The sequence below is a fragment of the Pogona vitticeps genome, chromosome 1 (genome assembly GCF_051106095.1).
Source record: "Pogona vitticeps strain Pit_001003342236 chromosome 1, PviZW2.1, whole genome shotgun sequence".
Taxonomy (NCBI): domain Eukaryota; kingdom Metazoa; phylum Chordata; class Lepidosauria; order Squamata; family Agamidae; genus Pogona; species Pogona vitticeps.
In genome coordinates this window covers 280,678,714-280,699,764 of record NC_135783.1, presented here as the reverse complement: position 1 = coordinate 280,699,764, position 21,051 = coordinate 280,678,714, and the positions used below count along the sequence as shown (strand labels likewise).

The following is a 21,051-nucleotide window of genomic DNA, read 5'->3' as shown; positions in this document are numbered from 1 at the left end:
TTCATCAGGGGAGTGTCGACGTGGTGTACAGTAGCCGTGTGCAAAGCAAGCCCACTGTATGTTACTCCTTCCATATATTCATACGATGCATGAAAGGTGAGTATTCAAGTATGACACAAAATACTATCATTTTCCCATAATTAGAAGACAAAATTAAGAGCTGGGCAGACTGTGATGGCAGGCTGAGCCAAATTCTCTGCTACCCCAGGATCCCTAGCAAAAGAAGATATTGAAAAGCAGCATTCACTTGGGAGGCAGAAGAACAGGCAGGAGGCCTACATATATGGCAACAAAAGCTCTAACAACTTAACAGACCCAGATCATCTTAAGCATATCAGCCATGCAAGTCCGTCAACACTTACTTTGTCCATGCGGTCTTGTTCCACACCAAACTTCCCGCCGTAGCCATGAGAAGCTTTTGGTCCTGTCTGAAGTTCTTTCTCCTTGAGAGATTGGTGCTCTTGAAATACATTCTCCCTTAGCTGATGAATACTTTTCAACAGAAACAAAACAATGTGAATAAAATGCTTTCCACTACATCAGTGTTCAACAGAATCCCAGACATGGACTTCCTGCTCTTATCTCCAGCTGTGGTACAGTCATGAAGTGATCAAGAATTTCTACTTTAATTTCCAGGTTAACTGCAGTTTAACACATAATCTAAATGAGTTACTCTTCATTGTGGTTAATGAAAAGAAGACTGTTTCATAGACTATGATTAGTCTATGACTGTGGCTAAAATTATTATTATTTATTTTAAATTAATTTTAAATTAAATTAGAATAAACACAGATTATCTTGCTTTAAACAACAAACAGGTCAAGCTACTGTCAATCTAAAAGGGTGGTGAAGACTCCTAACCTCCGCCTTGCAGACACCCCACAAGAAGGCAGTGCGGGCACAAGCCTCAGGTGGAGGAGCTAGGCTTGTTCTTGTAATACTGACCAAAGTCTGCTATGGTCTTATATTCAAATTATCAGCCTAGTATTTGCATTTCTGCTTGCATTTTCTTCTTTACTGCTTTAAAATAAAGGAAAAGTAGAAGTTGCAACCAAATCCTAATATTTCACTCATTTCCACACATATAAAAAAGCAGCTCTGTCTAAATGTCGTGTGTTCCCTTCCAGCGTATGTACATAATTAAAAGACAGAAAGAACTGCCATCAAAAATTACATGAACTCATCAGTCCGGTAAACGGATGAGGATGTTGTCTTGCACTGGCTGTGGGACCACGTTCTAGCACACGAGTCCCTACTGGGGTGAAGGCACACCGCTCCGGTCGCTTCCACAAAGAACATCTGTGCTTTATAAGACCTCTGATTAGGGCAAGGAAAAGAAACTCTCTGTTAAGGAATGGCGAGGTGAAATGGAATGGAATGCAGCTTGTCACCATCAAGCCTCTTGTTTGTGGTTACTACTGTTCATTAATCCATAAAGGAAGCAAAATGATATTAACACAGAGGGGTTTTTTTAAAAAAAAAATCTCTTGAAGTGTCCAAATTATACAGATGCTGTCCTTCACTGATTTGCCTCACCTGCTTTGAATCTATTTATGGTACAGTATCTCCCTCCATTTTATGGCACTGGACTGACAGATAATTGTTGCTTCTGCTCCATCACTTACACAATCCAACTGAAATACAAGTGTCTTAAAAACAGACACCATAGCCCACATGTGGTCTAAGTGGCTTGTAACAGAACTGCTTCATAGCTCAGTGGTTTAGCTATCTGGCTGTGGAGCCAGAGGTTGGGAGTTTAATTCCCCACTGTGCCCTCGACAGGGGATGGACCCTACAATCCATAGGACGTCTTTCCAACTCTGCAGTTTTATGATGATGATGATCATCATCATCATGATTTAAAAATGCAAGGCACAGTCTTGACTGGTAACAGATACAAGTTATAACCAGAAATCTAAGTATCAGTTAAATATTGGTGTAGTATGCAAGCTGTTCCCAATATTACTATTAAATTTTTTTTTTGCAGCTCCAATTGTGTTTTTCTAGAAATCTGCAGCTGATTATAATATTTTATAAAATCCCATGGCGTCGTTCCCAATGCCTCAATGACAATGTGGACAACTAAAATCTATTTCCTCCAAAAGCAAGTTGTTCCTGCTGTTGTTATTTTGTTGCTGGGTCCCATTTCCCAACATTAAAAAAAGGCATCTTTGTAATTTTCCAGGAGTGACTTTCCTTCCATAGATGAACAGAGCCAGAATTTTTGCAGCTAAAATATCCGCAATCCTGTTTTAAACATGCCCTTAGGAGAAGGTAACTGCCACCAAATTTTCCAGGTGACATTCTAGCTCAAATACATCAGCTACCCGAAGCACAGAAGAAAAACTGGTTCCTCAACAAAGTTATGTTTTCAAACAGCATTTCTTGTAAACCCTGAGTTCAAATACCTATCATGAATGCCTTCATAGCTGCCAGACTCTATTGCAAGAATGTTCTCCAAATGGGTAAGCTAGTTTTCTTATTTGCTTCGGTTGCTTTCCTGACAAGGTAAATACTTCAAACAAGCTTTGATACTAACATCTTTTTTTTACCAGCCTGTGACTCAAAAGAGGCTAAGCAGAACTGGAAATAACTATGCCATATAGTCCTTTAATCGAAAGACCTGAAGACCTGTAATCTATAGCAAGGATAAGATATGAAATTGTTTTCACCTTATGCAAAAACACCAGACATATCAAAAAGAAAAACAGCTGAGCTCTAATGGTGACAGTCACAACAATGCAATAAAATAGTGGATAAGTAATGGAATTAAACTCTAAACCACCAATTGAAAGACCAAGAGTGGACTGTAGGATCCTATACTCCCACCTTCTTTCCCCTTATCCAAAGTCAAATGACAAGTCAGGGGTCATACTGCTTCAAACGTTTCATTAAAAGACCAAGTGCATTGCATCTAAACAATCCTGTTACTCTACAACAAGGGTGGGAAATGTGCAGCCTTCAAGATCTTGGCTAAACCTCCCCAAAGAAAATAAAAACTCTGATCTAAAAATCAGACAGTTGCATCCCCAGATTAATCGCATCTCCAGGACAAATAAAACAGATATTCCCTAGGAGTCACAACCACCCACTTATAACAGAATTGCTTCTGGAACAGAACTGCTTTTTCCAGTGGAACTTTTAAGAACCAAAAAAGCCCCTCTTTTTTTTAAACCACCTCTAGAAAATGGATTGTGTTCCGGCATTGTTACTGTGAATCAGTACAGGCACATTTCCAAAGCAGAGAAAGAAGCATTTTACTTGATGTGTTCTTGGTGACCAGATCCTTGCACAGTTTTAGCACCCCAGCGCTGTTCTTTTTCACTCACATCGTTCTGTAAAACACATGACAAAAAAGGGATTACACAGCAATAATCTTGCACAGAAAGGCTGAGACACAAAAAGATGCCTGCCACCATCTCACCTCCCTTGCCGCCATCAACCTAACATTTTTAAACTTTGCCTTCGAGAACACAAACTTTGCTAACTTCATATTCATGTCTTGTCTGCTCTGGACAACTTCCTCAGCCAAACATATCCAACCCAGATGAAATCTGCACTTGCATATAAGAATCAAAAGCAGACGCAAAGTGTGCTGCTTGTACACTGTGTTAAAAGCAGTCTCTGGGCGGTTTAATTATGCAGGCTACACATTCATGTGCTTGAAACTTTATGAGTACTCTCTCGTTCCCGACATGGATGTAGTCATCACACTTCCAGGGAAGAGACCTGAACCCTTCTTTCTCTGTTGTTCCTTTCAGCATGAGGAAAGGGACAGTTCTGTGGAGGTGACGCTCCTACTCACATAATAGATTCTAAGTGCAAAGAAGACTCCTGGAAAATCTGGGCTCTTGCCTGTGCATAAAGCTTAAACAGATGGAGGAATGTCTCCCTTGTAGACCTCCGACTTTCGATGTATAGAAAACAGTGGGGAAGAAAGTGTCTACCTGCTCCCCTTTCAGTATCTGATAGAGAACAACTGAATATTCCTGTGGATTGAGCCAACCCAAATAGGCCTAGTGCTCATTTTTCAACCCAAGACTAGCATTTACACTTTTTACACAGCATGGTTAGACTTAAACACAGTATGTAACTATACCACAAAGTCAGGGTCTGTCTCCCAGTCATCTGCACCATCATCCTGGCTGACAGTGATGGTATGGCCTGCGGTGGCTTTCCACATCTGAAATACAAGAAGAAATACAAGGTTAATATTTTTATTCCATTTCCTGACTACTGGTCTTACCAGGTTTAACTAGGGGTAACACTGTCAATATTTATTCATGGATTTCTGGGTAGGCAATCTGCTGCCTTCCAGATCTATTACAGCTCCCGTAAGACCCAGCCACCCAAGACAGGCTTTGCACAATGAAGAAAAAAATCTGGAAGGTCACAGATTGATAGATTGATATTCATTCATTCATTCATTTAATAAATCAATTAATCAATCTCATGTGTATGCTGCCTTTCCCCTGATACACAGATCCAAGGCTGCTCACAATATTAAAAATCAGCAATGTCAATAAATAAATAAATAAATTACAGATTAAAAGCAACTAAACTGTAAGAACAATTAAAAATCAATCAATCAATTAAAAGCATTTAAAAGTTTAAGAACAAACTTAGAAAAACAGAAAGCTAGCATTTGGAGACTAAGTCATAGAGGTTTCCAAGCTATCTTTCAAAAGTGTTACACATTACAGTAATCCAGCCGAGACGCAACTAAGGGATGTGTCATTGAACACAAGTTCCCAGCATCACCTTCTTTCTGCATTCTCCCCTCCAGGAAGGTTCAAACAGCTGTAAAACAGTGCCATCTAGTCAGATGGCCCAGAAGGACATGGTTGATTGCACCAAAAGTTGCTGAGATGGTTAGCAGAACCAACACATTTCCCCTGTCTGGTTCCAGTTATTGGTCATCCTGCAAAACAACTAAAGCTGTCTCTGCCCCATAGTGAGGACTGAAATGGATTCCTCTAGGAATCCTTGGAGTTGAGAAACCACCACACGCTCTAGTACCTTCCCCAAACTTGAAATATTTGAGACTGACTAATACTTGTCCTGAGAGCACAGCCAAAGCTGCACAGTCCCAGGGAGGCCCCAGAAGAAGGGAACAGTAAACCACTCCTGAGTATTTTCTACCTGGAAAACCCTGAAAAGGGTTGCAATAAATCAGAATTCACATGACACCACACAATTAATATTAATAGTAAAGAGGGATTCAAGAAAGGCTTTTCAAACAAAAGTCTTACTTCTGCCTCTTTTAGGCATGCCGGCACCCTGCCTTGCTGAAAGGAGGCATTTACCACTCCGCTTACTCACTTGGCCTGTTCCCCTTTGCCTGCTTTTATAAGTCGGGAAGAGCATGACTCCAACACACCTGTGATGGTTTTTAGACCTCTCCAAGATTCCTGTCCACATCTTTTGGCTGCACCAACTGAAACACATCCAGTAGAATGGGACAGGCAGAGATCAAAGTTTCATCCACCGGACCTGTGTCAGCTACACTAGCATCCAAGTCAGAGCAGATGAGAGTGACTTTGCCTGCAAAGTGTCAAATAAATTCCTCGCCGTGGGTTGCCCACTCCCAGTTTATTTGATCTACTTATTTAACTGGTTCTCAAGACCATTATTTTTCTAGGGCCATGCACAGCTTAAAGCACAAGATATTTAGAACTGGTCATAACGAAAATGCACAGTCAAAATAGCTGTCAGTGGTAATAGGTTTAACTGAATTGCAAACAGAATTTTTGCACTCGTCTGGGATAAAAGAAGAAGGCCTCTTCATTTTCTAAACCCGCTTGCCATTATTCAACAGCCAGAAACAGTCCACTGGCACCATTTCAAAGAGAGGGAGGGAAGTTAATTTTGTTTAAGAGTCAACATCCACATGCTTGGTGCATTCATTCACTCAGAACACACAGTGAATTGTAGAAAGGGAGGTCTATTCAGGAAAGACACTTTATAGGGTATGGTGTGTTGCCCAGATACCTCTGCACACATGCAGGAAAACAAGATTGGTTTAGCTTATACCACTGTTCATTCCAATTGGGAAAGGGGCGGGAGGCTACTGAAAAGGCAACCTGCATATGCTCTTTCCCATATTTTTATATAAATGAACGCCAGTGGAGATAAAAGCTGCCACAATATTAAGTAAAGCCATGTGGCCAGACTTGGCAAAATGTCTTGCCTTCCCACAGCCTGAAGAACATTCCTGCTCCATAATGCTAAAAAATCCTCCCTCACCAATCCTGTAGATCAAAAATTAAGCTCCGATGTGCTGGAGAGTAGACCTTTTCAGAGATATAGTTACTTTGTTGAGAGCAAAACCACTTGTGCTGCCTTAAGAGATGGAAGATGTTTTATTTGCAGAATGTATGACAGAACCTCTGAAGAAGCAGGCTCCATTTCTTCAAAGGCTCAGGCCAAATAAAACTTTCTGGTCTTTTAAGGTGCCACGAGACCCTTCACTGCTTTTGCTGCAAGTTATCTGAAAGTAAAGTCCACAGAACAGAGAGTAAAACATGCTTTGAATTCAACTGTAATTGTCTAAAACGTAAGAAAGGGCCATCACCACTCAAAGATCCAAAAGGAGAGGATAATACAACTCCCATCATCTCTCACCACTAACTATGCTGGAGTCTGCAGTCAAACAACATCTGGATTCTAAAAGGCTGCACAGGCTCCACCCTGTCTGAGAGAGGGTTAGAAGCATTCTACAGTACGCAGCCCTTCAATCTCTCTCTCATTTTCTCAATGTTAATTTAGCATTGATGAGACACTGAATTTTCCGTTCCAGCTATGATCTTTCTAGCTTCCCATTGGCCATTGGTGAGCAGCACGGCAGCTTTTCATTTCCTATGCAGTTTGCTGTTCTGGCTGATTTCTTTCAAACCAGGCTAGAGAGAAATGTTATCCAGATTGATCCATGAGTCACTGACTCATACAGCAATTTCTGGTAAGGGAGCTCAGACAACCTGAGACTGTGGCTACTTGGTCCTACTGATTTTAATGACAGTCAGAAGGTTTCAAAGCCTTCATCTAAACTACAGCATATGGTGTGCAGACTATTTTATAAAACAGAAAAAAGGTTGGGGGGGAATCACTTTTCAGACCGCAGTTCTCACAAACTCCTCATATGGACAGTGGCTGTGCTGAGTGGGGGAATTTTCAGAAGGCACTGAAACAATAACTTCTCCAAACTATGAGTAAGAATGGGAGAAGTGGTGTAGCAAGCCAAACTCAGATTCCTCCAGAGGAATTATTTCACTACATCAGATATGTATTCATTCCTATATCCAGTTTGCATGGGGGGGGGGACGGGGGACTGCTAAATGTGGGGGGGAAAACAGATCCCACAAATGGTAATTTAATTTAGCTTCTCTTAGTAAGCTCAGGTCCAGAGAGTGCTGAAGTTTCTTCACATGTATAGATTTGTTTAATGTACAGTATTCTTTATAAAATTCATTAGCCATATATGCATGCCTCCAATGACCTAAAGGCAGCACACATGCATCTGATTTCCCCCACTTGTCAGGCTGAGGAAAAGTGACTGGTTCAGGGTTACCCAGTGAGGGATTTCAACCTGGATCTCTAATGCAGTACCTGAATTGCTCCAACATACCTCATTTAAAAAGTTCCCTGTGTGCCATTCAGATCTGCAAGTCAGAAAACTCCAAGAGTACATCCTTTAATTTTAGGGCTAGAAGCAGCTTCTGCTCCCATGGCTTTCCAATAAGCATTTACTGTTACTAGCCGTGTGTCAGGGAAATAGCCATCAGCCGAATGCTCACAGGTGGTTGCTATTAAAGGCGCAGCAGTTGGACATCTGACAGTCTCAGTGCATTGCAATTAAATTTCTACAAGAAAAGCCACTCACTTCAGTTAGACCAAGGAACCCCAATAAAAGAATAACTCTGACTGTGTAAACGTAGTGCCAAGAAACTCTTAAAACTGTGGCTCACGTGCAATTCTTATTCCCATCTTCTCCACCCTTTCCATCTCACAGGCATTCCCTTCCATCTGCTTCAGAAAGAGTACCACAGTTAGCACTACTTCAGCAGCAACATGTTTTATAGGTATAATTGGTCTAATCGGAGATCAGCCAATTTACTTCTGATCACAGTCCTGAACTAGGATTTGGCATATATAATACTTAGCAAAATAGTATAAATGCAGACGCATGAAAACAAACCTGAAAACAAAAGGGGAAAGCTAGCAGAAGCACACTGCAGTCTTGCAGGATGTTTCCCATTGGGCATGGCTACGAGAGAGCACGCAATAGGCCTGAACCAAACTGCTTGTGGATTCTGAGGTGACTATCAGTAGTCAATGGCTTTCAACTAGACATGGTGACATCCCGAGGGATATGAATATCAGCACCACAGGCGCCAGCGGAAACCAAACCTTCCCCCCAGAACCCACCAGTCCACTTACTGCTTTCCACGCAGCACACGTGGTCGCCATCGGCGGCATAGCGCCAATCACAGAAGTAGCCCAGCAGGCACTTCCCCACCTCTCCACACAGCCAGCCACTCCATCGAGGAGGTGGGATGACGAGGCTTGCCACTCCGCTGCTGAGTGGTCGGCTGTTTGGAGAGATGGGGAAGAGCTAGCTGGACTACTTCCACAATGGGTGATGCGCAACTGAAGACAGCCGTGCGCAACACACAGGGAGCGGTGGACCAGCAGGTTCTGGGGGGAGGGTTTGGTTTCCGCTGCCACCTGTGGTGCTGGCATTTGTATTCCTTGGGATAAAAATATGAATATCCCAAGTGGACTTTCAACAAAACCAAGAGGAAGACTGATGAGGGTGATATGATATGCACATAATTACTGTACATATAAACCCACAAAGATAATGTAAGTTAATCTTACACAGCTATGTGGGGCATAGAAAAGTAAGTCCAGCCTTTTTTATGTTCAGCTATGAAGCTCTGAAAAAACAAGACAACAATATCCTACAACAAGCTTATCTTGATTCTGCAAAATTCCATCTCTTATATCTATCTATATCTATATATCTATCTATCGATCGATAGATAGATAGATACAGCAGTGGTTCCCAACCGTGGGTAACCCAGGAGTTCTTGGACTGCAGTTCCCAGAAGCCTTCACCAATTGCTGTGCTGGCCCAGGTTTCTGGGAGTTGCAGTCCAAGAACACCAAGGTTATACAAGGTTGGGAACCACTGATATAAAGGACATACCAATGCTATGGAGATTTCATCCTGAGTGAATCAAACTTCTGCACAAAGCAGTAATCTACGAATGAGACTATGTTTCTTCCTGAATCACAAGCAAAAAAAAAAAAAAAATTCCTGAGTTACAATTCATTTCCAAACAACTGGTTCGCCTTCCAGTAAAAAGGTGATGTTCCTCATCCTGTTACAAGAGCTGGTTTTCAAAGTCCAGTAGCAGAGTAAGCCAGACTGAAGAAGCTACTTGGATGAGTAGCAAAACATTTCAACCGAATAAGAAAGAAGTCCAGTTGCCATGGCTCAACTTCCAGGCACAACACAGAGATTTAGTAAATGTAAACCCAAATCTCTATTCACAAAAGAGACAGAATATGTTTGGTGGCCCTTTGTGGACATCAAAGCATGTGATAACCTTATTCTGCAACACTAGCATTAGATGGTTTGATTCAACAAAGGAAGCCGAGGCCTTGAGTTTGTACAACCTGAGCAGGGCTGATACTAACAGGGTGTTTCGGAAGTCATTAATGCATAGGATCACCCTAAGCCTGAAAGAGTTTATGGCATGTTTTATCTTTTTAAAGTCAACTATCTGAGATCATGGACACAGCTGGTCCCCATAAATCTATAGGACGTGTCGCCTTATTCTTGTGGTTTCACCAACACTAAAGAATCTTATGTCACCATGTATTAAATATACTAGAGGAAAAATCTTCCCAGTTGCTTTAACTGAGGTTAAAAGGTGAGGGGAAGCAGCTCCAATTCACTTTCTTAGAAATCTGGGGGAGAGAGAAGCTTCCCCGTTCTGGCACCTGGAAAAAAATCTTGCCTGGAAGACATGAAACTCACTCCTAGTCGCTGTCCGCAATCGTGGGCAAAAGGTACCAAGGGTCTCAAAACGAAAGGCGGCTCCCTTCCATCTGCTAACAACGGGCACCTCCAAACGTTTCTTCTATTCCACCCGGGCGCCGGTGGGCCCGGGTGGGGCTCAGGGGTGCTCGGGAACTTGCACGGCACGTGTGGGTCCGTTCACCGCCCGCTTTCCCTCCCGGTCTTTCGCCGGGATTCAGCCTGACAACGGGACACCCCCTCCCCGAGCCGTCAATCAGGAATGCAGCGTGGCAACACGGAGGCACAGTTCCGACGTCTGCGAGAACACGGAGCACCGGCGGCACCCTGGAGACGGAAAGCGCGATCGGTGAAAGAGCCGGGCGGAGCCGCCACCACCCCCCGCCCCGCGATGCGGGCCCCAGCCCGGGAGAAGGAGGAAGAAAAGGCTCCGCGCTCCTCGGATCAGCTGCCTCGCCGCCCAGGAGAACAAAGGGCAAGCCGAGCCCTCGCCCAGCCCGCGAAGGGCGACCTGTAGCGGGAAACCCACCCTTCCCGGCCCCGCGAGTCCACCCTCTGCCGCCTCCTCCTCCTCCTCCTCCTCCTCCGGCCTCCCTCCCAAACCTCGCGCTCTCCTCCAGGTGACGGCCCTGCCTCGTGTCCCAGAGGAAGCCCGCAACGCCCCGCTGCCCTACTTCGGATCCCTTCCCGCCGCCGCCGCCGCCGCCCGCGGGCGAGCCTGGCGCAAACCCGGGCCGAGATGCGCTCCCGCTCCCCTCACTCTCTTTGCTCCCCCCCCGCAGCTCGCCTCCCGACCTGCAACACACACACACACACACACACACACACACACACCGACGGCCAAGTCTTGGGACCCCAAGACCGGGAGGAGGGGCGGGCAGGTGGGGGGGTGTCCCCTCCGGCTGCCCGCCTTGCCTGGTCCGCCTAGAGGCGGGCGGAGGGGGGGGGGCTCCGCCGCTTACCTTGTGCGCAGCCCCCTTCCTCGCTGCCCCTTCCTCGCTCGCTCGCTGTCGGGAGCGTCTGGCTGCTGCTGCTGCTGCTGCTTCTGCCGCCGCCGCCGCCGCTCGGGCTGGGGCTTCCTCGCTCGGCTGTTGCTGCAATTTCCGCCTCTCCCAAGAATCCCGTTTCCTGTTTCGCATCACGGCGCGTCATCAGGTGGGCGAGGGCGAACGCGGGCTGGCCGGCGCTGGCCCTCCCGAGCGGGGGTGGGTGGGCTTTGCTCGCCAGCCCCTAGAGACGAGCAGGGAAGCGGGGCCGGCGAGGTCCGCCGCGAGAGACTCCCAGCCCCTCCGCCCTCACCGGGAGCTCGGCTCCCGACTCTTCGCTCGGGGAGCATCTTTTCTGCAACACGCGGCCACCGGGGGGCTGGAGGTGGTGGTGGCTGTTTTTTTCTAAACCTGCTTTTGTCCATTCACAAAGTGACAACCCAAACCCGCAATGGGCATCCGGGCTCTGGGGGGGGGGGGAGAGCGGCTTCGTGATCGACGTTAACCTTCCATCGGCGCTTGGGTGGCCCCGATCGGATGCCATCATGCCTACTCGGCAGCAAGGGTTCCCCCCCCCCCGCCTCTCATGATTGAACGGCGCTTGCTTCTGACTTAGTGCCTATAGAAGATGGCACCCGCGAGGTCCATTCATTTCTGCTGCCATCGCGTGGGAAAGCAATAGTTGTTGTGTGGATTTGTGCCCTCGGCTGGATGGGGAGGAACGGCCGTCCATCTGAACGGCAGCAGTAATAAAGGTTTACGGCTAGTTTCCCTCTTCCTCCTCATCTCCAGGCAAGCATTCCCGGCAGAGGGAGGTGTCGTCATTGCTTCCAAACAATTCTCGGCTGCGCATGCACCTACAAACGTTAGGAAGCAGACATTTAAAGTTTCACACGCCTTTGGCACTCAGAACTTGAAAAAGTTTGCATTTTCTGTAATAATAGTGACAAATACTGGAAATGGGGTGGGGAGAAGAGAATGACTTTTTAAACATCGGAAACTTTATCGTGATCAGTTTTCTTTCCTTCGTTTCTCAGATCAAAGGATATATTCCAGGGTACAGTTACCTACAGACGCAGGGCATTCAGTAACAACCACTGGAATAGACAGGGAAATTGGAATGCAAACAAGCCAAAAGTCAACTGAGGAGAAACTGTCAGAAACAGAGAAACACCTAACTGGGATTTCTTCTTGTGGCGATGCCCCTTGTGCCCTTTATGTTTGTGGGCTCCACAAAGGTAAATAGGCCCTTTTCGCTGCCACCAGGTAGTCTCTTAATACCAATTCAGGTCCCACACACATAGGAGCTGATCATATAACTTAGGAATCAGGGGTTTTCAATTAAACATTCTTTTATTAATGAACAGATCATAAGGAGAATCAAATATATAACTGAGTCAGGTACGCATATATTAGATCGTGTATCCAATCACTCTTCTTCATGGATTGCTGCCTTGTCGTGGCGAAGGGGCTTGAGTAACTCAGAGAAACTATGGGCTATGCCGTGCAGGGACACCCAAGACGGACAGGACATAGTGGAGAGTTCCGACTAAACGCAATCCACCTGGAGTAGGAAATGGCAAGCCACTCCAGTATCTTTGCAAGAACGCCCCATGATCAGAAACAAAAGGCTAAAAGATATGACGCTGGAAGATGGGCCCCTCAGGTCGGAAGGCGTCCAACATGCTACTGAGGAAGAGCGGAGGACAAGTACAAGTAGCTCCAGAGCTAATGAAGTGGTTGGGCCAAAGCCGAAAGGACGCTCAGCTGTGGACGTGCCTGGAAGTGAAAGGAAAATCCAATGCTGCAAAGAAAAATACTGCATAGGAACCTGGAATGTAAGATCTATGAACATTGGGAAGCTGGAGGTGGTCAAACAGGAGATGGCAAGAATAAACATCGACATCCTGGGCATCAGTGAACTAAAATGGACAGGAATGGGCGAATTCAGCTCAGATGATTATCATATCTACTATTGTGGACAAGAATCCCGTAGAAGGAATGGAGTAGCCCTCATAGTCAACAAAAGAGTGGGAAAAGCTGTAATGGGATACAATCTCAAAAATGATAGAATGATGTCAATACGAATCCAAGGCAGACCATTCAACATCACAATAATCCAAGTTTATGCACCAACCAGCATTGCTGAGGAGACTGAAATTGAACAATTCTATGAAGATTTACAACACCTTCTAGAACTGACACCAAAGAAAGATGTTCTTCTCATTCTAGGGGACTGGAATGCTAAAGTAGGGAGCCAAGAGATAAAAGGAACAACAGGGAAGTTTGGCCTTGGAGTTCAGGCAGGACAAAGGCTAATAGAGTTTTGTCAAGAGAATAAGCTGGTCATCACAAACACTCTTTTCCAACAACACAAGAGGCGACTCTATACATGGAAATCACCAGATGGGCAATATCGAAATCAGATTGATTATATTCTCTGCAGCCAAAGATGGAGAAGCTCTATACAGTCAGCAAAAACAAGACCTGGAGCTGACTGCGGTTCTGATCATCAGCTTCTCATAGCAAAATTCAAGCTTAGACTGAAGAGATTAGGAAAAACCACTGGGCCACTCAGGTATAATCTAAACCAAATCCCTTATGAATACACAGTGGAAGTAAAGAACAGATTTAAGGAACTAGATTTGGTGGACAGAGTGCCTGAAGAACTTTGGATAGAGGCTCGTAACATTGTCCAGGAGGCAGCAACGAAAACCATCCCAAAGAAAAGGAAATGCAAGAAAGCAAAGTGGCTGTCCAACGAGGCCTTAGAAATAGCAGAGAGGAGAAGGGAAGCAAAATGCAAGGGAGATAGGGAAAGTTACAGAAACTTGAATTCAGACTTCCAAAGAATAGCAAGGAGAGACAAGAGGGCCTTCTTAAATGAACAATGCAAAGAAATAGAGGAAGATAACAGAAAAGGAAAGACCAGAGATCTGTTCAGGAAAATTGGACGTATTAGAGGAACATTTTGCGCAAAGATGAACATGATAAAAGACAAAAATGGGAGGGAACTAACAGAAGCAGAAGACGTCAAGAAGAGGTGGCAAGAATACACAGAGGAATTATATCAGAAAGATGTGGATATCCCGGACAACCCAGACAATGTAGTTGCTGACCTTGAGCCAGACATCCTGGAGAGTGAAGTCAAGTGGGCCTTAGAAAGCCTGGCTAACAACAAGGCCAGTGGAGGTGATGGCATTCCAGTTGAACTATTTAAAATCTTGAAAGATGATGCTGTTAAGGTGCTACATTCAATATGCCAGCAAGTTTGGAAAACTCAACAGTGGCCAGAGGATTGGAAAAGATCAGTCTACATCCCAATCCCAAAGAAAGGCAGTGCCAAAGAATGCTCCAACTACCGTACAATTGCACTCATTTCGCACGCTAGCAAGGTTATGCTCAAAATCCTACAAGGTAGGCTTCAGCAGTATGTGGACAGAGAACTCCCAGAAGTACAAGCTGGATTCCGAAGAGGCAGAGGAACTCGAGACCAAATTGCTAACTTGCGCTGGATTATGGAGAAAGCCAGAGAGTTCCAGAAAAATATCTACTTCTGCTTCATTGACTATGCAAAAGCCTTTGACTGTGTGGACCACAGCAAACTATGGCAAGTTCTTAAAGAAATGGGAGTGCCTGACCACTTTATCTGTCTCCTGAGAAACCTATATGTGGGACAGGAAGCAACAGTTAGAACTGGTCATGGAACAACTGAGTGGTTCAAAATTGGGAAAGGAGTACGGCAAGGCTGTATATTGTCCCCCAGCTTATTTAACTTATATGCAGAATACATCATGCGGAAGGCTGGACTGGAAGAAACCCAAGCCGGAATTAAGATTGCCGGAAGAAATATCAACAACCTCCGATATGCAGATGATACCACTCTGATTGCAGAAAGTGAGGAGGAATTAAAGAACCTTGTAATGAGAGTGAAAGAGGAGAGTGCAAAAAACGGTCTGAAACTCAACATCAAAAAAACTAAGATCATGGCCACTGGTCCCATCACCTCCTGGGAAATAGAAGGGGAAGATATGGAGGCAGTGTCAAATTTTATCTTCCTGGGCTCCATGATCACTGCAGATGGAGACAGCAGCCCTGAAATTAAAAGGCGCCTTCTTCTTGGGAGGAAAGCGATGACAAATCTGGACAGCATCTTGAAAAGCAGAGACATCACCTTGCCAACAAAAGTCCGAATAGTCAAAGCTATGGTTTTTCCTGTCGTGATGTATGGAAGTGAGAGCTGGACCATAAAGAAAGCAGACCGCCGAAGAATTGATGCCTTTGAATTGTGGTGCTGGAGGAGGCTCTTGAGAATCCCCTGGACTGCAAGGAGAACAAACCTATCAGTTCTAAAGGAAATCAACCCTGAGTGCTCACTGGAAGGACAGATCCTGAAGCTGAGGCTCCAGTACTTTGGCCATCTCATGAGAAGAAAAGACTCCCTGGAAAAGACCCTGATGTTGGGAAAGTGTGATGGCAAGAGGAGAAGGGGACGACCGAGGATGAGATGGCTGGACAGTGTCTGCGAAGCAACCAACATGAACCTGACACAACTCCGGGAGGCAGTAGAAGACAGGAGGGCCTGGCGTGCTCTGGTCCATGGGGTCACGAACAGTCGGACACGACTAAACGACTAAACACACACACATCCAATCACTGGTATTTCTCATGTTATGCTTATGTGGTCATTTCTGCTTGTTCAATATATTTTACTCTTTCAATTTCCTTTCTTAACCCCTTTTTAGCTATTCCTAAACCCTAGCACTCTCTCCACATCTTCTTGTCCCTGCTTCTCTCTATCCCTGTCTGACTCCAACTGTCCTGAACTGTCTCTTCTCTCTCTCTGTCATTCTGACTCCGCCCCTCCTGCTCTATCCTCTGATTGACATGCAGGAATGACGTCATCTTTTGGGTTCCGCTACACTTCTGAATAAATATATTGTTACGGGGTGAAGCTATAAAGGGGGGGGGGGGAATTATGTGATTGCAGGACATAATTAGCTGAACTACTGCACATTTTTTTTGATCATTGGTTTCTGTGACCAAATCCTGTTGAAATCACCCTTGATCAGATCTATCAAGATTTTCTTCTATCAATTTATTCATTTTCCTAAAATGAATAATACTTATTATCATAATTGATATTTCTTCCAGCAATTCTTTGGTATATAAATTTGTTGTTGTTTAGTCATTAAGTTGTGTCCAACTCTTCATGACCCCATGGACCACAGCATGCCAGGCCCTCCTGTCTTCCACTGCTTCCCGGAGTTTGGTCAAATTTATGTTGGTAGCTTCAATGACACTGTCCAATTATCTCGCCCTCTGTCGTCCCCTTCTCCTCTTGCCTTCATGCTTTCCCAAAATCAGGATCTTTTCCACAGAATCTTCTCATGAGATGGCCAAAATATTGACACAGCTTCAGGATCTGTCCTTCTAGTGAGCACTCAGGGTTCATTGAGAAAACACTGGCTGCCCATCAATTTCCACATTGAATTCAAAGTTATAATGCTTACCTATAAGGACCTAAATGGTTTAGGACCTCGATACTTGGCGGAGTGCCTGCTCCCACCAAGATCCACTCGGATCACCCGCACGAGTCAGGAGGTGAGTCTGAGGAGCCTGATGCCGAGGGAGGCCCAGAGGGAAAAGACACGAAGCCGGGCCTTCTCGGCGGTGGCTCCTCGCCTTTGGAACAACCTTCCTCCGGAGATTTGCGAGGCCCCTACGTTGGTTACTTTCAAATGCCAGCTGAAAACATGGATGTACATTCAGGCCTTCCCTCCTGTCAACTACTGATTTCTTTTGCTTTGCTATTTATTATTTATTTATTCCTGCACTAATTGTTATTGTTGTATGCTAATGTTTTTATGTTTTTTAGTTGTTTTGATATTCTGTAAGCCGCCCAGAGTGGTAGAATATACCAGATGGGCCGGATATAAATTGAACGAACAAACAAATAAATAAATTTCCTTCAGAATGGATAGGTTTGTTCTCCTTGCAGTCCAGGGGACTCTAAAGAGTCTCCTCCAGCACCACAATTCAATTTTTCAATTCAATTCTTCGGCGGTCAGCCTTCTTTATGGTCCAGCTCTCACTTCCACACATCGCTACTGGAAAAAACATAGCTTTGACTATGCTGACCTTTGTCAGCAAGGTGATGTCTCTGCTTTTTAAGATGCTATCTAGGTTTGTCATCACATTCCTCCCAAGAAGCAGGCATCTTTTAATTTTGTGGCTGCTGTCACCATCTGCAGTGATCATGGAGCCCAAGAAAGTAAAATCTGTCACTGTCTCCATCTCTTCCCCTTCTATTTGCCAGGAGGTGATATGACCAGTACTTTGGCCATCTCATGAGAAGAGAAGACTCCTTGGAAAAGACCTTGATGTTAGGAAAGTGTGACGGCAAGAGGAGAAGGGGACGACAGAGGATGAGATGGTTGGACAGTGTCATCAAAGCAACCAACATGAATTTGACACAACTCGGGAAGGCAGTGGAAGGTAGGAGGGCCTGGCATGCTCTGGTCCATGGGGTCACGAAGAGTCGGACATGACTGAATGACTAAACAAAACGACAATATGACCAGTAGCCATGATCTTAGTTTTTTTGATGTTGAGCTTCAGACCATTTTTTGCGCTCTCCTTTTTCATCCTCATTAAGAGGTTCTTTAATTCCTGCTCACTTTATGACATCAGAATGGTATCATCTGCATATCTGAGTTGTTGATATTTCCTCCAGCAATCTTAATTCTGGCTTGGGATTCATCCGGTCCTGACTTTCGCATGATGTATTCTGCATATAAGTTAAATAAGCAGGGAAACAATATACAGTAAAGTCTTGTCGTATTCCTTTCCCGATTTTGAACCAATCAGTCGTTCCATATCCAGTTCTAACTGTTGCTTCCTGTCCCACATATAGATTTCTCAGGAGATAGATAAGGTGGTCAGGCACTCCCATTTCTTTAAGAACTTGCCATAGTTTGCTTTGGTTCACACAGTTAAAGGCTTTTGTGTAGTCAATGAAGCAGATGTTTTTCTGGATCTCTCTGGCTTTCTCCATAATCCATGCATGTTAGCAATTTGGTCTCTAGTTCCTCTGCCCCTTCGAAATCCAGCTTGTACTTCTGGGAGTTCTCAGTCCACATACTGCTGAAGCGTACCTTGTAGGATTTTGAGCATAACCTTGCTAGCGTGTGAAATGAGTGCGATTGTACGGTAGTTGGAGCATTCTTTGGCACTGCCCTTCTTTGGGATTTGGATGTAGACTGATCTTTTCCAATCCTCTGGCCACTGCTGGTTTTCCAAACTTGCTGGCATATTGAGTGTAGCACCTTAGCAATGTCTTTTAAGATTTTAAATAGTTCAGCTGGTATGCCATCACCTCCACTGGCCTCGTTGTTAGCCAGTTGGCTGCTATTTCAGGCCTAAGAGTTGTTCGTCCATAGAGGCTTGTTACAAATTTTGTTGCTATAAGTGACTACTTCATTGCCTTTTGTCTCTCTCTGCCATGTCTGGCTGAGGTGGTTTCTGGTGTGGCATTGCAAAACCTTCAGACAGTTGTCTTAGGTGTGTGTCTGTACTTCACAAGATGAGCCTGGCAGGACATAACCCCCAGCCCATGTTCAAAAGAAGAGATTTGAGATCTGACACTTCCATCTACCCTCTCTCTCCCTGCCCCTCCCTCCTGCCAATTCCCCCCCTCCCCGCCACCCCCGGCCCAGCAGAAGTGCAGCCCTGGGTGATGAAGTGGAGTAGACCACCCCATTGAGGGTGAAATACAAACTATTTTGCCTCTCATTTATTGTACTCATGGATACTAGGAGACTAAGAAATTTGAAATTTATATTTCTTTCTTTGACATCAAAGTAAGTTCTACTGCAGGATACAAAACAGTTAATACTTTTCATAATTCAACCCCCCCCCCCCCACAACCCTTAGTTATATAGTTTGTAGTTCAAACATTTGGTTGAAAACAGTGTGACAATGACTCAATAACTTTATTATTATTTTATAAATGCAGCATAGTTCCATGCAGGGTGGATAAAAATAAATGTTTTTTAAAAATTAATTAAGAATTGGATGTTTACATTCTAAACTGGATTTTAATAGATTTTTTAAAGGAATGCTTTTTGAGGAAAAAGCTATTTCAGATAGTTTTCTATTAAGGATTAGTTTTTAGTTATGCAGTATGAAACTATACATTTATGCAACGTTTACAAATTTTTGTAAATGAACTGCAGTAATAATTCATCTCATATTTCTATTTTGAATGGTAAATAACCAGTCATTAATTTTCTGATTCAATTGTAAAACCCCTTGAAAAATTATTATAAAAACAAGCCATCTGGGTTGCAAACATCAAGCTTGTAACAATTAGCAAGAATGAACCTTCAAACAGAAAACCATGATTTAAATGGAGTCTTAATGACTAATAATTTAAATAGTAATTTAAATCAAATCCACCTGATTACATGTTCTTCAAAATGTATGACTAACATAACCCCTATGACAAGAACTAGGGGATATAAGAAATACTGTATTGAAAACGAAATGCCAGGAGAAAATAAGTGTTTCACATGTTTTCCCCCTATTCCATCTCCTTTATCACATGCATTTTTTTCATCAAACCATGATCCACAGAAGCATTAAGCATGTTCTGTTAGTTGGTAGGTAATTCCATCTTGTGGAAACTGAAATTTCACCCACTGTGAAGATCACTGGAATTCTCATCGGGAAATCCAGGGTGCATTTCCTCAAACCCTGATCAAAATTCTAGCCAAAACCCTCAATAAAATGCTGATTGGGGTCAGAAAACACCACACAATAAAATGGTTTTAATTTTTTAAAAAAATCATAATGCATGAGGATTGTGGCTTATGTCGGCCATTTGAAACAACACATTATATAAGTTATCTGGATAAATGCAGAAAACAGAAAGCGGGGGGGGGGAGAAAAGAAAAAGAAGAAAAGGGGAGATAGGGTAGGTCAGACCTGAGCAAAATGTGGCCTGAGGGCCACATACAGCCCGCGAGCTGCTCCTGTCTGGCCCGCAGAAAGTTTTGAACATCAAAACCATTTATAGCTTTTTGTCTAAAGTTGATCAGTTGCTTATCTTTAACATACCCCAAAAAACCTCTTTAGTATTTATGACGATTAACAAGTTTAAAATAAAAACAATCATAACATCACTTTTTATTTTTATTTTTAAGTAAAGTTGGTTCGTGGGAAGGTAACAGCGTTCCGTGTCTAAGTCGCACTGGCCATGTGATCACGGAAGATTGTCTTCGGACAAACGCTGGCTCTATGGCTTGGAAACGGGGATGAGCACCGCCCCCTAGAGTTGAACACGACTGGACAAAAATTGTCAAGGGGAACCTTTACCTTTACCTTAAAGTTGGTTCGGCCCCTAAACACAGTTAAGATTTTTCATGTGCCCCCCCCTAGAAATTAATTGCCCACCCCTGGGCTAGGTAATGGCTATAGGGAAGGCCTGCCTGTATAGCCATGTCTTCAACTTAGTCTTGAAGGCCCTCAGCGAGCGAGCCAGGCACATCTCAACAGGTAAGTTTTTCCAAAGGCGAGTAAAGCCTCAGTTCTCTGTGTGCTGCTGACAAGATACACTTGTATGGCAGACCGAGGGGAGGATGCACAGGTTGTCTGAATTCAGAGGTGACCACATGGAGAACTAGTTACAGGTAAGCAACTTGTCCTCCTCATATATGATCTCTGTGATTCATGCGTGGGTGACTGGCAAGCTGACTTAACAGCTAGTGGAATGTCACTCCAATGCATAAGAAATGGCAGCTCTGCCAAATGAAGCATCACGTTTTGCCATTACATTCAATCTGTAATGTTGCTCTCCAGATATCTGTTATTTGAATTCATTTTAGGAACACTAGATGCAGTAACTGCTCTAGTTCAGTGGTTAACCTTGGGTTACTCAGGTGTTTTTGGACTGCAACTCCCAGAAGCCTTCACCACCAGCTGTGCTGGCTGGGGTTTCTGGGAGTTGGAGTTCAAAAA

At 44.2% G+C, this 21,051-nt stretch overlaps 1 protein-coding gene across 2 annotated transcripts in view; it reads right to left on the bottom strand.

The window, feature by feature from the left end:
* CTTN (cortactin) overlaps positions 1 to 11,165 on the bottom strand; it is a 48,206-nt gene extending 37,041 nt beyond the window's left edge. For both annotated transcript variants that reach the window (XM_072985926.2, XM_072985927.2), the window contains exons 1-4: positions 11,008 to 11,165; positions 4,100 to 4,183; positions 3,262 to 3,335; positions 363 to 492 (exon numbers count right to left, since the gene is read on the bottom strand). In XM_072985926.2, the coding sequence (XP_072842027.1) occupies positions 363 to 492; positions 3,262 to 3,335; positions 4,100 to 4,183 (288 nt within the window). In that variant the 5' untranslated portion in view covers positions 11,008 to 11,165. The remainder of the gene's footprint in view (positions 1 to 362; positions 493 to 3,261; positions 3,336 to 4,099; positions 4,184 to 11,007) is intronic.
* Between the last annotated feature and the right edge of the window lie 9,886 nt (positions 11,166 to 21,051).